At 47.4% G+C, this 16,557-nt stretch overlaps 1 protein-coding gene across 1 annotated transcript in view; it reads left to right on the forward strand.

Annotated features, from left to right (window-relative positions):
• Positions 1–16,557, forward strand: part of DNHD1 (dynein heavy chain domain 1) — a 681,063-nt gene that overhangs the window by 373,932 nt on the left and 290,574 nt on the right. The window contains exon 25 of the mRNA XM_033948490.1: positions 3,536–3,719. Within this exon, the coding sequence (XP_033804381.1) occupies positions 3,536–3,719 (184 nt within the window). The remainder of the gene's footprint in view (positions 1–3,535; positions 3,720–16,557) is intronic.

A 16,557-nucleotide genomic window follows, 5' to 3' on the forward strand; every position in this document is an offset into this window, starting at 1 on the left:
AGAAGACCACTGGAGGTGGTCAAGGCCCCCCTCCCACCACTCACCCACAAAGCGAAACTCCCCCCCCCCCCTGTAGGCTTCCCATCAGCTGATCACAGCAGAGGAATCCCCATCAGCTGAGCTGGTTTTGGAGATTCCTGACAGCTCAGCAGATGGGGATGCCTCCTGCCAGGATCAGCTAAGCCAGGAATCTCTATACCTCTCCCCCTGACATCCCCTAGCATCTCCCTGACATCCTGTACCTCCCCCAACATCCCCTGACATCTCCGTCTCCCCCCACATAAGAACATAAGCAGTGCCTCCGCCGGGTCAGACCATAGGTCCATCCTGCCCAGCAGTCCGCTCCTGCGGCGGCCCAAACAGGTCACGACCTGTCTGAATAACCAGAAGGGGCCCCCTTGCCACCTTGGTTTCCCATTGAAGTCCTATCTTCCCATCGATGTCCTAACCCTCCGGTCTTGCACATTCATGACTTGGTTAGGTTTCCATACTTATTACCTGGTTAGCTTTCTATACTTGTATTACATCCCAGCACCTCTCTCAGTATCCCACGATCCCTTTATCCCTCAGGAATCCGTCCAATCCCTGTTTGAATCCCTGTACTGTATTCTGCCTGATCACTTCCTCCGGTAGCGCATTCCAAGTGTCCACGACCCTTTGGGTGAAAAAAAACTTCCTTGCATTTGTTTTGAACCTATCTCCCTTCAGTTTCTCCGAATGCCCCCTCGTACCTGTTGTCCCCTTCAGTCTGAAGAATCTGTCCCTATCCACCCTCTCTATGCCCCTCATGATCTTGAAGGTCTCTATCATATCTCCCCTGAGCCTCCTCTTTTCCAGAGAGAAGAGCCCCAGCCTATCCAACCTCTCGGCGTATGGGCAGTGTTCCAGCCCTTTTACCAGTTTCGTTGCTCTCCTTTGGACTCTCTCAAGTACCGCCATGTCCTTCTTGAGGTGTGGCGACCAATACTGAATGCAGTATTCCAGATGTGGACGCACCATCACTCGATACAATGGCATGATGACTTCCCGCGTCCTGGTTGTTATGCCCCTCTTTATGATGCCCAGCATCCTGTTGGCTTTTTTAGAGGCTGCTGCGCACTGTGCAGATGGCTTCAGTGATGCATCCACCAGCACACCCAAGTCTCTCTCTAGACTGCTGTCTCCCAGTAATGCCCCCCCCCCAATTTGTAGTTGAACAACGGGTTCTTTTTCCCTATATGCATGACCTTGCATTTTTCCACATTAAAGCGCATTTGCCATTTGTTTGCCCAGTCTTCCAGCTTGTCCAGGTCCCTTTGCAGGTCCTCACACTCCTCCCTGGATCTAACTCTGCCGCACAGTTTGGTATCGTCTGCAAATTTTATAACCTCGCACTTTGCCTCCTTTTCCAGGTCATTGATAAATATGTTGAAGAGTAACGGCCCCAGCACCGATCCCTGTGGTACACCGCTCGTGACTCCCCGCCAGTCAGAATATTGTCCCTTTACTCCGACCCTCTGCAGTCTACCCGACAACCAGTGCTTAATCCATCTGTGCACATCCCCTCCCACCCCGTGGTTCCACAGCTTCCTAAGCAGCCTTTATGTGGCACCTTGTCGAAAGCCTTTTGAAAATCGAGGTAAATGATGTCTATGGGTTCCCCATTGTCCACCCGACTGCTTATTCCCTCAAAGAAGTACAAAAGGTTCGTTAAGCATGACCTTCCCTTACAGAATCCGTGCTGGCTTGTTCTCAGTAGGCCATTTCTCTCGATGTGCTCGTAAATACCATCCTTGATCATAGCTTCCACCATCTTCCCTATAATTGAAGTCAGGCTCACCGGCCTGTAGTTGCCGGGGTCACCCCTCGATCCCTTCTTGAAGATAGGTGTGACATTCGCCAGTTTCCAGTCCTCTGGTACCTCTCCAGTTTTCAAGGATAGGTTGCAAACATGCTGGATTGTGCCCGCTATTTCTTGCCCCCCACATTCCTGGGCCCCTCTCCCACATCTGCGGACCCCCCCCCGTACCTTCAGAAGCTCACTCCCTCCAGCCTGCAGGACTGAATGCAGCAAATGACAGGGCTTCCCCCTCCCAGTGCATCTTGGAATGCAGTGGGAGGGGCTGAAGGCCCTGATTTTCTCAAAATAGCAGCTTTAAAAATGTATAACCAGTAAACCCTAATAGTTGGTCCAAAAAATAATATGAACTAGAAGAAACACACACTGTGAAATTATGTATTTCTGAGATATCTTTTCATTAAATTACTGCAATCACTCATTTAGAAAGTCTAAACAATGTTATTATGATTGTAATTATAATTGTAAGGGGGTGAAAAAGCCTCAGAGTATGGAGCAATTAACCCAACTGGATTTCAAGCGTGATCAATTCACTCGCTCCCATTCAAGTCATAGGCAAAAAACCCCTACCCTTCCTATTCATCAGAACGGATGAACTGGTAACGACAGCAAGAGAATTTACAGAGGAATATAACATTATCGAATTAGTTGCCAAGGAATCACCCTGACGCAGTGGGAGAGAATATAATGCCGTGAAACGCTGACGGCATCAGTCGCAGCGTGGCAGCCTTCTACAGTACAGCTCATTCCTTCAATAACAAAGTTAAAGACAGATAAGTCATTTAATGGCTATGAATTTTGAAGTTGCTGATTTATGATTTTATGATCTACTGAGGCTATCATAAATAAGCTTGAATTGACTATGATAGAGAACATTGGTCACAGAGAACATTCAGAACATTCTCATAGACTTATAAATATGAATATGAGCTTACAAGAGTTCTGAGCACAATAAAATTAGCAAGTGACTTGAATGGGAGTGAGTGAATTGATCATGCTTGAAACCCAGTTGGGTTAATTCCATGGTGGGTATTTCTTCTAGTTTATATTAGCTTTAAAAACGGACGTTTTTCCTGCTGGGTTTGTGGACGTCTTGCAGAAAATGTCCAACCTCAGACTTAAGGCCTCTTCTATTAAACTGTGCTAGCAGTTTTCTAGTGTGGGGAGCTGCACTGCTCCCGACGCTCATAGAGTTCCTATGAGCGTCGGGAACAGCGCGGGCCATTCAGCGCAGCTCTCTGCGCTAAAAACTGCTAGTGCAGTTTAATAGAAGAGGGGGTTAGGCACACTTTTGATTATGCCCTCCTAGCATATGGAATCCTACAGGGACTAACAGAAAGAAGATTATCGAAGGTATAAACCGAATCTTCCATTAGCTGCGCTCTGTTTTCCTGAAAATAGTACTATCGTGGAGTTAGAGTTGGCATGGGGTGGAAGGGAATACTTTGGGAGAGAGGATCCTATTTGGTATAAAACTGGTTGCATAAAAGGTTCATTTGTTTTGATTGTTGCCAGGTTTAATGAGTCTGAAAATCACTTGACTAATATGTTGGATGATATTATTTAACTGTGTTTGAACCAGTGCTGCTGTTGTTATTTGAACCTGATATTTCATACAAATATTTCAATATAAATACACACCATCTTCACAAGGAAAATGCTTATACAAATACCCCATCTGTGTTTGTTTCTTCACAGATATTGGCCTCAATTTGATGTGTTTGTTAGAGGTATTTTGTCCCAGAGTCAGTCATACATCCAGCTGCCATGCTTTGGAACTATCTTTGATCTCTGTCCCAGCCCAGAGGATGGGTCTTTTGTGGTCTTTAAAAGAAGCTATTTTAAAAAGAAGATTTCAACCAACTTCTTCATTCTACCTCAGGTAATAACAAAGAGCTGTCATCAGGGAAACACCTTTATTTTTTTATAGTTACATAAGAATTGAAGTTGGGACTTTAGATCATTTGTTATTCTACTGTCCATTGATTTTTGGCTTTTTGGAAATCAATATGGGGGTCAAATAAATTGTTTATTAGAAAATCCGGTGGCATTATCGCATGATACTGTATTGTTTGGCATGTCAATGAGGGCTAAGAGTCAAATATCTTCTAACAATAATAAGCTTTCACTTATTATGACAGGAGTTGCCATACAATAGATTACGAATAACTGGAAGAATTGGAGTAGAATGAATTATAGTTTCTGGTGGAATTCTTTATTCATATATATAAAATGAAAAGGGTAATAGCTACCCAGCCAGGGGTATTTAAGAAAATTTCAAGATGTTTGGGAGCCTATAACAAATACTATGTCTAAGGTTGGGGGGGAGGGAAGGTAGATTTTGGTCTTTGTATAAATGTATGTAAGGATGTGTTCAAAGGTTATTATTGATTAGGGGGGAGGGGAGAGATAAGTTCTAAATTGATTTGTTGAAGATTATTAAGTGTTGTATTTAAGTTAAAAATGTTTATTTGCTTTTACACTTATTATAAGTTCTAAAAATGAATAAAGAATTAAAAAAAAAAAAGAACATAAGACAGACCAGAGGTCCATCAAGCCCATTATCCTGTTTCCAACAGTGGCCAACCCAGGTCATCCCAAGGAGTAAAATAGATTATCCTAGGACAAGCAGGCAGCATATTCTCACATGTGTGTGATGTCATCCATGGAGCTCGGTACAGACAGTGCTAAAGTATACTGTCACTTTAAGCTTTAGGGAAGCTTTGAGACTGCCCGCACCACGCATGCGCGAGTACCTTCCCAGGTGCAGATCACCTCCTGAAGGTTTATCTTTCACAAAATTCATACAGCAGATGGGCAAAGCTGAGCCCAGAGTGGAGCTCTTTGAAGCATTGGATTTTGTTGAAGTTCCTAAAGAACTCCTCAGTTACTACTCCACAGGCAGACTCTACTACTACTATTAAATATATATAGAGCACTATCAGATGCATGCAGCACTGTACAGAGTCACAAAGAGTAAGAAAAACAGTCCCTGCTCAAAAGAGCTTTCAATTAGAGAATGACACGGTGGTTGTTACCCGCGAGTAGCCGCGGGTAACCCGCCAAAACGGGGAAGAAAAATTAGTGGCCTCTGCGGGGACGGGGACAAGGCCATTCACCGCCCTGTAGAGCGATGAATGGACTTGTCTCCGCAGTGAGGCAATCAAGGATCGCGTGGTCCCCACCCGCCCGATTGCAGGGTTCAGCCATCTCCCTCCCTCCACCTCACCTTACATGTAGAGCACTGTTCTTCAACCGCCGGTCCACAGGAAATTTCTGCCGGTCCGTGCAGGACCAGCAAGATTAAGGGACAGGCAGAAAAAAAAAAAGGTTCCCTCCTTTTCCCCTGCTCTTACCGCCCTGCTGAGGTTGCTAAAGCCGACAGGAAGTCTTTCCGAAGTCAATTCTGACGTCGGAGAGGACGTTCTGGGCCAGCCAATCGCTGCCTGGCTGGCCCAGAACGTCCTCTCCGACTTCAGAATTGACGTCGGAAAGACTTCCTTTCGGCTTTAGCAGCTGCAGCAAGGCGGTAAGAGCAGGGGAAAGGAAGGAGGGAGGCTTTTTTTGGTTTTTTTTTTTGAGCGGCAGGGAGGCAGCAGGCTGGCTATGGCTAGGGAGGGAAGGAGAGAGGTAGACAGGCAGGCAGGCAGGCTTCGGGAATGGGGGTGGGACAAAGTGTGGAAGGCAGTGAGAGGGACATAGGAAGGAGGCACTAAAGACATGGGAAGGATGCACTGGGGGCACTAAAGACAGGAAGGGGCACTAAGGATATGGGAAGGGGGCACTGGGGGCACTAAAGACAGGAAGGGGCACTAAGGACATGGGAAGGAGGCATTGGGGCACTAAGGACATAGGAAGGAAAGAGGGAGGGAATAGAAAGGGACAATTCTTGTGCCTGAGTGCAGAAAGAAAGGATACACAGACAGAAGAAAGCGCAACCAGAGACTCATGAAATCAATCACCAGACAGCAAAGGTAGGAAAAATGATTTTATTTTCAATTTAGTGATCAAAACGTGTCAGTTTTGAGAATTTATATCTGCTGTCTGTATTTTGCACTATATTTGTCTATTTTTCTATAGTTACTGAGGTGATCGAGCTCGAAGAGATGGGGCGGAAACGGGGTTTTAAAATTTTAGTCCTAGTAGTTTGCCGGTCCACAAAATAATTATTTTATTTCTGCCGATCCATGGATGTAAAAAAGTTGAAAAACACTGATGTAGAGTATGCTGGCTTTCTTTTACGCCCAGCCGCACGCGTTCAAAAAGTCACGCATGCGTGGCTGCTCGAATTGATCAATCTTCTCCTCTCCTGCAACTTCCTGTAACCGGTTGCGTCAAAGGAGAATATTGAACAAATGAGCAGCCGCATGTGCGGCTGGGCGAAAAAGAAAGCCGGCATACACCTAAGGTGAGGTGGAGGGAGGGAGATGGCGGAACGCTGCAATCGGTCCGGTGTCTGCTGTTTTTGTATCACTGCCTGCCTGCGCTCACATTCCAGATCCTCCTGTTGCTCATTGTACTGCAGCATCTGCATGATTATGTGCTCAGGTGGACATTTTTAGAGTGCACAATTGACCTGATTCGAGCTATAGGTGAACATGGGGGACATGTCATTGCAAGGGAGGACAAGTCAATTGATTTATTTTATGTTCTGTTTTTACTACAGGGCAGAGGCACTGAAACAGATTCTCAGTGCAGTAGTAGTAGTGGCAGGACCCTCTTCTGTCTTCATGGTGTTTCGCAGTACTGAGGCTTATATGGATGCTGCGGGGACGGTCATGGGGCAGTGAATGGGATGGCAGTGACGGTGATGGGGCGGTGAAGGGAATGGCGGTAACGGGGCAGTGAAGGGGACGGTGAGCCGGGGACGGGGTGGTGACGGGGACAGAATTTTTCCCCGTGTCATTCTCTACTTTCAGTCTAAACAGGCAAGACAGACAAACAGGATGTCATAGATACACAGTTAAGGGGAAGGGTTAATCAACTGGCTTGGTTGGAGGGCAGAGGAGTATGGTTAAGGATTGAAGGCTATATCAAAAAGGTGGGTTTTCAATATGCTTTTAAACAAGGGGCTTTATCCCAGGACAAGCAGGCAGCATATTCTCTACATGTGGGTGACGTAACCGACGGAGCCCCCTAGCATGTTTTTGCAAGCAGACTTGCTCAAAGACCTTCAGGCTTGCGATTGGCCCGCGCATGCGCGTGTGCCCCTCCCACCCTGCCTAGGGCATGCGTCTCCTCAGCGTGTCCTCAGTTCTCTGTTTTCCGTGGAGCCAGAAGCACTGCTCCCTTGCTTCGCGCGATCTCATTGTCCCTCTTGCACCGCGGCTTATTTGGTTAGTTTCTGTTGAGTCGCTGTGTTCGCGTCTTTAATTTTCTTTATTTTCATTTTTTTCAGTTCGTATATTTTTGAGCGGGTTCCCTCCTTTTTCTTATGTCCCGGCCTCGTTCCGGATTTAAAAACTGTACTAAGTGCAACCAGGTTATCTCTATCACCGATCCTCATCGTTGGTGTGTGGAATACCTGGGTGCAGAATCGTGTCCCCATTGTGCGACTTTACAGCCGCGGGCTCTTCGTCGACGGGTGGCCAAGATTCTCCAACTCTTTGGCCCCATGGATCCTGCAGTACTGGCCTCGAGCTCGGCCTCAACGCCTTCATTGGGCGCCTCGGCCTCGAAGTCCCTGTCGGCCTCAAAGGCTCCGGCCTCAGCCCCTCCTGCTACTACGGCTTCGAGTAAGTCTCCTCTTCCCTCCTCAGGTATGCCAGCGAAAAAGCCTACCTCAGAGTCTCATGTTAGCGCCACCTCATCGGCGTCTTCGAGACATCAATCCTCACGTAGGGAATACTGTTCCTCGAGGTCGCCCCCGAAGGAGCGCACTGATGCACCTCCGACCCACCTACCTTTGGTCTCGGTGCCTATGTTTGAGGACATGCTTAAGGCTATTATTACCACACAGTTTTCCTCAGTGGTAAGCCAACTAGTCTCGACTTCGACGCCTTTGACCTCGGTCTTGACCCAGGCATGGTCTGACCAGCCTGAGCTTCCCCTCATCTTTCGAGGCCTCACCCGTAAGACTCGTCGGATTCCCTCGAGCGAGTCTTCCACCCCTAAGTCGCCGGTGACTTTTCGGGGGTCCAGGCCGGGGACCAGTTTTTCCTCCACTACTGCGGCGAGGCTCGCCTCTTCTAAACGGCCCCGGTCTTCCCCACCCTGCCGGGGCAGGTCTTCGACCTCGAGACCATCCAGACACACGCTTGTCCTCGAATTGGACTCTAGTGTATGTTCCCCATCGAGGCGATTGCCAGCTTCTAAAAGACCTGCTTCGAAGCCAGTTGGGGATTTTTCCTATACCCTGTCTTCTCCGAGGCTTCCCCAGTGATTTCCTCGGACCCCGGGGTCTTCCCCGGTCCATCTGGCACGGAACCATTCCTCGACACCCCCTACACGCGGGAAGGCATCGGCTCGTTCAACGGTGACCAAAATACATATCTGGTCTCCCGTTCACAGGTCTCTGAGGCTCCGGCTTACTACTCCAGGGAAGTTTCTCCCTCTTTCTCGGCCGCACCCCGATCTCGATCAGAGTCTTCCCCGGAGGATGATTCTTATTCTCAGACCTCCTCCTTTTCTCGTTTCATCTATGACATGGGCAGAGCTCTGCACTTGGATCTTCAGTCCGACTCCCACTTTACCCAGGAATACTTGGCAGAAATGGGAGTTGACAATGCACCTCGTGAGGCGCTTCGCCTTCCATTGCATCAGGTTCTCCGGCAGACGTTTCTCCGGAACCTGGAGACACCTAATCTGGTCACAGCTGTTCCTTCCAAGTTGGAGTCCCTTTACCGGACTATCCCAGTAAAAGGGTTTGAGAGTGCTCAGCTTTCCCACCAATCCTTGGTGGTTGAGTCTTCCTTGAAGAAGTCTAACTCCTCGAAGGTTTATGCTGCCATCCCCCCGGGCAGGGAGGGCCGTACGATGGACAAATTTGGTCGCCGCCTTTATCAGAATTCGATGATGGCAAACCGTGTCCTTAACTACAATTTCATCTTCACGTCCTACCTCCGGTTCTGTATAGATGCCCTTCTCTCGTTCCGGGAGGTCGTACCTTAGACTCGGCATCAGGAGTTTCGTCTCCTCGAGGAGACCCTCTCCCAACTCTGCCTGTATATGTTTCAGGCCTCTTACGACGCCTTTGAATTGTCCTCGAGAGTTACAGCCTTTGCGATTGCAATGCGTCGCCTCGCTTGGTTCCGGATTGTGGATATGGATCCGAATCTACAGGATCGACTTGCCAATATCCCGTGTGTGGGTCATGAGCTCTTCGATGATTTCATCGAGGCAGCCACGAAGCGCCTCTCGGACCACGAGCGGTCCTTTGCGTCTCTGGTGAAACTTAAACCTAAGGCCCCTCTGGCTTGACAATATAAAATTCCTCTCCGGAGGTATCCACAAAAATCCACTCCTGCTTTCTCTAGGCCTCCTTCGAAACAGCCACTGCAGTAGCAGCAACATCAATCTAAGACCCAGCCGCCGGCGCCGGCGAAGCCCGGACCGTCCTTTTGACAATTCCAGTCCGAACCTTCGGGCTCCTTTCCTCCTGGAGCCTTCCCCCTTCCCCATCGGGGGTCTTCTCCATCATTTCTATGCCCAGTGGGAAAGTCTTACCATCGACAGTTGGGTACTGTCTATCTTCTGGGAGGGGTACTCCCTCCACTTCAGTCGCGTACCCCCGGACCTGCCTCCAAGAGAGTTTCCTGCTCAGTCTCTTCTGCAGGAAGCTCGGGCCCTTCTTCGCCTTCGGGCAGTCGAGGAGGTTCCCACGGAACAGTGGAACTTCGGATTTTGTTCCTGGTACTTTCTGGTACCCAAGAAGACGGGGGATCTGCATCCGATCCTGGACCTCCATGGTCTGAACAAGTTTCTGGTCCGGGAACAATTCAGAATGCTCACCCTTCCCACGTTGTATCCCCTCTTGGACGAGGGGAATTGGCTGTGTTCACTGGACCTCAAGGAGGCGTACACGCACATTCCGATACACCCGGCTTCTCGCCGGCATTTGAAATTCCGGGTGGGGGATCTCCATCTCCAGTATCTCCATCTCCAGTGTTCTTCCCTTCGGCCTGGTGGCCTCTCCGAGGGTTTTCACGAAATGTCCCGCGGCCTGCAGGTGTTTCCCTACCTCGACAACTGGTTAATCAAGGCGTCCTCTCGCACTGAAGTCCTGTGAGCGATGAGACAGATCATCTTGCTCCTTCAGAGACTTGGCATCGAGGTGAACTTTCCCAAGTCTCACCTCTGCCCGTCCCAGTCTCTCAAGTTCATCAGAGCGGTCCTGGACACGGTTTGTCTCCGCTCCTTCTTGCCTCGGCCTTGTCAGGAGGCCCTTATCCGTTTGTGCCAAATGGTAACCCATTTGCACTCAGCGCCGGCTCAGCTTATGATGGTCCTCCTAGGTCACATGGCCTCCATAGTTCACGTGACTCCTTTTGCCAGACTTCACCTCCGTATTCCTCAATGGACTCTGGCGTCCCAGTGGACCCAGGATCGGGATCCTCTCTCTTGCCGCATTGTTGTGACTCCTTTGTTGAGGAGGTCTCTCCGTTGGTGGATGCTCTCTTCCAATCTCTCCAACTAAATGAAACATTAATGAGAGATAATACAAATATGAGAAGAAAATTAGAAGCTTTGGACAATCTTTCTCGTAATAATAATCTCAGGTTAATTAATTTTCCTAGAGTGGCAACAATACCTCCGAGAGATATGATAAAAAGGTATATGATAGAAATATTGGACATATCAGAAGAATTGCTTCCACCACTTTCTCAGGTTTATTATCTCCCTTCACGAAGGATCCAAGGACAAGGACAACACCTAGAACCACTACCATCGCCAGAGGCCCAACAGAATTTAAATGTTTCACTGATGTTGGAACAATCGGATAAGGAAATAGCGACGCCTGCAACTTTACTTCTTACTGTTGCTGAGACCTTACTTTAAAAATAAGCTAAAAGAATTTTTGGGATTTAAAATACAAATATTTCCGGATCTGGCACGAGATACCCAGAAGCGTCGTCGTGAATTTCTGATTTTGAAGCCGGGAGTTATTGCTCTTGGAGCTTCCTTCTTCTTAAGACACCCATGTAAATGTGTGATATTATATCAAAAGCAAAACTAGGTCTTCTTTGACCCTCTACAGCTGACAACACCTGAAAGCTGGGACAAGGACAACATTTGTTCACTTCCTTCAGCTGACTATGTCCCTGGTTTTCTTCTTCTTTATATTTCAATGACATCTTGGATCCTTGAATTGAGGACTTGAGGAGGAGATCATAGATCATAAATATTTCTTTTTTGATGTGATAGTGATTAATGTTACTTTGGAATTTATTTTTTCCTTATGGCTTCTCCTTTCTGTACAAGTGTATACTTGATATGTTTTTGAAAAATTGATAAATAAATAAATAAAAAAGAAGACCGATAGGCGGTATACAAAATTTATTTTGTAATTCTTTATTGATTTTCAATACTTCAATAGTGCAATACATGAATATATAACATGCCAATATAAGCACATTCAACTTATAATTATAGATTACCAATCATTTTCCCCACCCACCCACCCACCCCAAGTGTAAATATTCTAAGGTCAAATTAGGACAGAAATATCCCACCCACCCCCACCCTTCCTTGGATGTGTTTGAAACTAAACAAAACTGACTTATAATCAAAGACCTGCTATAGTGAAGTAATATAAACTTGAAACTTCCAGCATTAGCTAGGCCTACAGTGGTAAGCATTGTAAAGCACCTCCATTGTGGCTATGAATGCGCCGTTTTTCTAGGCACCGGTAGGGCACGTAAGTTAAGGTACCGTTTAGAGAATATGGGCCTCAGAGATTTTCTTGGAATCATAAATCGTATGTCCCTATTCATTTGTCATTTTTGGTAGAAAAGCAATTTGAAAATTATCTTATACAAAAGAAAAGGATTTCTAGAAAGAATTTGTCACACTGTGGGTTATATTTTGGGGCTGAGTGCTTTACCCGGTTTTTGGTTTGAATATTAGTGCTCAGCCAGAAATAGAAATTGAAAAAGGCTGCACTAGAAATGGACTTAGTCCCATGTTAGGAGACACAACCCTCAAGACGCTGCTGTGGGATTTGAACCCGGGCCTTCTAATTTGCTCTTAGGCTACTCCTGCTTTTTGCTTGTATACTCCATGATGCTTCTAAAAAACCTTTTCCTGCATTGGACACCTCTTTTCCACATGGAAAATGCTTTATAAAATTGCTACCTTTATGTTGAGGGAGGAGATTTCTTTCTGCCATCACACAGCTGTATTATCTTGAGAAAGTCACTTAACCTCCCTGTGCCCAAACTTGGACTGTAAGCCCAGAGTAGCCACAATACTGTAACTAGCTAACAGCGCTTGAAATAAGATTTTCTTGTACAATCCCACTTTATTCTGGGACCAGTGAGTTGTTTACCTCCTCCCGCCAGGGATCTGTAGGAAGCCTCAAACACTTGAAGCTTTTACCCCCTCCCTCTCATACCTTACCACTGAGCATGCTTCTCTGGACTCCAGTCTAAAATCCTACAGACCAGGCTGTAGTAGTTTATCTTTTCTGCTCAAGGGTTTTTGTGGGTTGTTGTTTTGTTTTTTTTTGGTGGGGGGGGGGTTCAGTAATTTCAGTAATTTTCGGTCGCGGTTTTGCTCTTGTACTGTGGAAGTTTTCTGCAGGGACATCCTTGCGGCGGGAGATTGCAGACTGTTGGAGAACGTCTGCTTCTGGGGGGTTCCCTGCTCAGCAGTAAGCCCCCTGGACAGCTTTCACATCAGATCGGAGCCAGGGACCGTTCCTTCCTGAGCTTGCTCACACCAAGTTCGTCCAGTAGTGGGTGTAGCGCAGGCTGAGCAGTTCCATGGAGGCATGACCGGGATCAGACTGCGTCCCTCCGTCAGGCGTCTGCTTGGTGCGTCCATGGGTGGTGGAGGTCTCTGGCTGTGGTGGTCAGGCCGGTGGGGCAGCCAGAAGTCTTGAAATTCATATTTCCATTTCCCTCAGGCTAAGGATCTCCCTGTATGCTGTGTTCAGCTTTGCTGCACATTCTATCAGACAGCGCATGTAACAGCCTAAATCAGTGACTTTGGGGGTCTTCAGAAGGAGTATTTTGGTGGTTTCCCTGCATGCCCTACCCCTCTCCACCTCTAAAATCCAAAATTACTGTTTTCTGAGGGTTCTTGTACTTTTCATAGGCTATTTTTCTTCAATATCAGCTCCCGCAGTGGCCATCTTGGATTTTTCTCAATTTTAATTTAAGTATATTTTTCATACTTCCAAGCTTTGTTTTTGCATAAATCTTCAAGATGGCCTCCCCAGGACAGGATGGGAAGGATTCATGTTTCGTTTGCAGTGGATGGCTGTTGGATGCACAGCCATGCTCCATGTGTACTGCGGCCCACAAGGGGGGTGAAGTTTGCCCAGATGCAGTGCCTTCTACCTTCGGGGAGGTCCTTCAAGTGCCTTCTCCCCTGACTTCCACAAAATTGGTGTCTGGGGGCCCTGGGGAGTGTGATGGCGGCGTTTCAGCAAAATGCAAGCACGGATCCAGAAAAAAACTTCACACATTTTCCAAACATTCCAAATCTGAGATGCAGAAGTCGGCTCCCGCTGCAGGGAAACTTTTCCCCCCGGATTTTGTGAATATTCTTTATCAGTCATACTTAGTTAAAAAGTCTCTGCCCATTTCCCTTTCTCCAGCTTCTGGACCGGTCACAGGGACTCTTGCTCCACTGGCCTAGGGTCTTTCCCTTTGTTTTCCTGTGGGGGCTCCAGGGTATAACATGGTGGTGCCTGCAGTTGTGGCAGGCACTCTTTCGATTCCTCTGCTTTCGCCAGGTTGTACTGTGGCAGTCATGGATTTTGCGAATCTTGTGGATCTCCACGATCTAGATCTGTGTGGGACCCGTGATTTGGGGGACATTCCACAGTGCGAAGATTTTTCAAGCCCGCACATCTTATGGATTTAATTTCTGAATCTCTGCAGGAATTGAAGCTGCAGTCGGATCAGTGCTGAATGTTCTCTCATGACTGACCAGAGGCCACAATCTGACTCTTTTCCTGATAACCCTGATGTGGTTTGTATCCTTTCAGATATCTGAGACAATCTGGAAGGTCCCCTGAAATGTGCTCAGGCCATGGCAAGGCTTTATCCCATGGCAGATGGTTTTAACAAGCACTTTGTTTCTCCGAAGGTGGATTCCTCGGTGGCGCAGGTCACCAAGCACACATCTCTTCCCACAGATGGAGGGGTAGACCTGAAGGATGTTCAGGACCAACGTGTGGATTTCATCCTTAAGCGTCTGTTTGACTCGACAGCAGCTGGTGTCATAGCGGCGACGGCCTCATCTTTTGTTGCTCGGGCATGTCATTCCAAGCTGCACCATGATCCTGACACTGTGGTGCTGTGTGATTTGGATTTTCTCATCTCTGAAGTGGATTACATGGCAACTGATGCCTTGTATGACATCTTGAAAGTTTTCACCAAGCTAGGCGCCTTTTCTGTTTCGGCTCGCAGAATGCCCCGGATCAGGTAATGATCTGGTGATTCATCTTCTAAAGCTACATTGAGCTGGTTGCCCTTCAAGGGTCAGCTCCTGTTTGGCCTGGGTCTGGATGACCTTATGGCCAGTGTTCAGGATCGCAAACCCAAGGCATTGCCTGGGAGTAGGTATCGCCCTTCCAGGAGTTCAGGACATTTTAATTTTTGTCCCTTTCAGCATTCCCATCCGTACTCAGGTTCTTCCTCAGGACAGTGGTCCTCTTTGTCTGCCAGACCATGCTTCAGTGGAACTAACCGTCAGTAGTCAGCGACAAGATGGCTGGTAGCTTCCACTAAGAAACAGTTCTGACACCAGCCTACCGTCTCCTCCGTGCTTCGGGGTGGGGGAGATTGTCAGTCTTTCTGGCAGAATGGGAGCCATTACCTCCAACCGCTGGATTCTGGAGGTCCTCCGCTATGGCTACAAATTGGAGTTTCTTTGTCCTCTGACCGAGTATTTTCTGGATTCCCCTGTGGGTTGCCCTGATAAGGTAGTTCAGGTACAGGCCACAGACTTTTTGATTTTGCAGCAGTCGAACCCGTGCCAGAGCGAGACTTGGGCTCTGAGAAATACTCGATATACTTCATTGTTCCAAAGAAAGAATCCGACAACTGGAGACCAATTCTGGACCTCAAGGCGGTCAATGCTCTGAAAGTGCCCTGCTTCCTCATGGAGATGGTGTGCTCAGTAATAGCATCAGTGGCACCGGAGAAGTTTCTGGCCTTCCTAAATCTGACCAAGGCATATCTCCACATTCCCATTTTCCTGGACCACCAGTAGTTTCTGCAGTTCCATGTCTTGGGGCAGCATTTTCAGTTTGCAGCTCTCCCTTTTGGATTGGCGATGGCACCCCTGACCTTCACCAAAGAGATGGTGGTAGTAGCGGCTTATCTTCACTCCCTGGGTGTCCTGGTTCACCTGTATATGGATGACTGGTTGATCAGAGCTCCCTCTCTGTCCAAGGGGCATCAGGCGGTCCAGCAGGTGGTACAGTTACTGCAACGTCTGGGCTGGGTGATCAACTTCCAGAAGAGTCACATCGAGCCCACCCAGGATTTGGAGTACCTGGGAGTTCGATTTCACATGGGGAAGAACAAAGTGTTTCTACCCGTGTCCCATCAGGAGAAGCTTCGCCAGGTCATCAGAACCTTCCTGGCCACTCCAACCCTGATGGCATAGCAGTATCTCCATGTCTTAGGGACAAGGTGGCAACGAGCAATGTGGTCCCATGGGCAAGAGCCAGGCTGTGTCCGCTGCAGGAGGCTATGCTGTCGTGCTGGAATCCACAGTGGGACCTGTTACTTGCACCCTTGCCTTGGTCAGTGGTGGTGAGCAACAGTCTGGAGTGGTGGTTGTGTCTCCTTTCACTGTCCAGGGGCCTCCCATTCCAGATCTTGGATTGGGTGATCTTTGTCGACGTATGCAAGTCTCAAGGGTTGAGGAGCAGTGTGCATGTTTGTTCCGGTGTAAGGCCAGTGGGCGCCCTCAGAGGATCATCTCCATCATTGAGTCGTATGGGTGTTGAGCAAGGGACATCGACGCCTCTTTGAAAGCTCATGGTTTGAAAAATAATAAAACATGCAAAATGACATCAGCACAAGGTTTTAAAAATTATAATTAAGATTTATTGAGGTATTTCTATTTTTCCATTATGAGATCAAAAGAATAAAGCAAAGCATAATTGCTTGCATTAACAGTTGCGCTAATGGGAGATCGTTATAGTTACCAAATGCTGGCTTTCTAATAACGAGCTCACCTTAATATCTCAAGTCATTCTATTATATACTTTTGGCTTATTGTGACATCATCAGTATCTCAACCAATAACAAGTAACATGGGTGGTCTTAAAAGTTAGACAAAGAAAAATCCTCTACGTTTAAAAGTTTGACAAAGTTTCAGAAATGTACATTTGTTTGCTTATAGTCGTTTCTGAATATAAATCATAATTTTCACAAAAGTATATTAAGAGAAATTATTTGTTAAAAAGATGCTGAAAAGTTCTCAGCCTTAGAGGAAAGGAGAAAGTGCAGGAGAAGGCAATCAGAGAAAAGGAGGGGCTGGTTCCCCCTGAGCTGACAGCTTCACACTTCCTATGTTAGAGCAGGAGTCTCTGACTT

The sequence above is a fragment of the Geotrypetes seraphini genome, chromosome 6 (assembly GCF_902459505.1).
Source record: "Geotrypetes seraphini chromosome 6, aGeoSer1.1, whole genome shotgun sequence".
In the NCBI taxonomy this organism is placed as follows: Eukaryota; Metazoa; Chordata; class Amphibia; order Gymnophiona; family Dermophiidae; genus Geotrypetes; species Geotrypetes seraphini.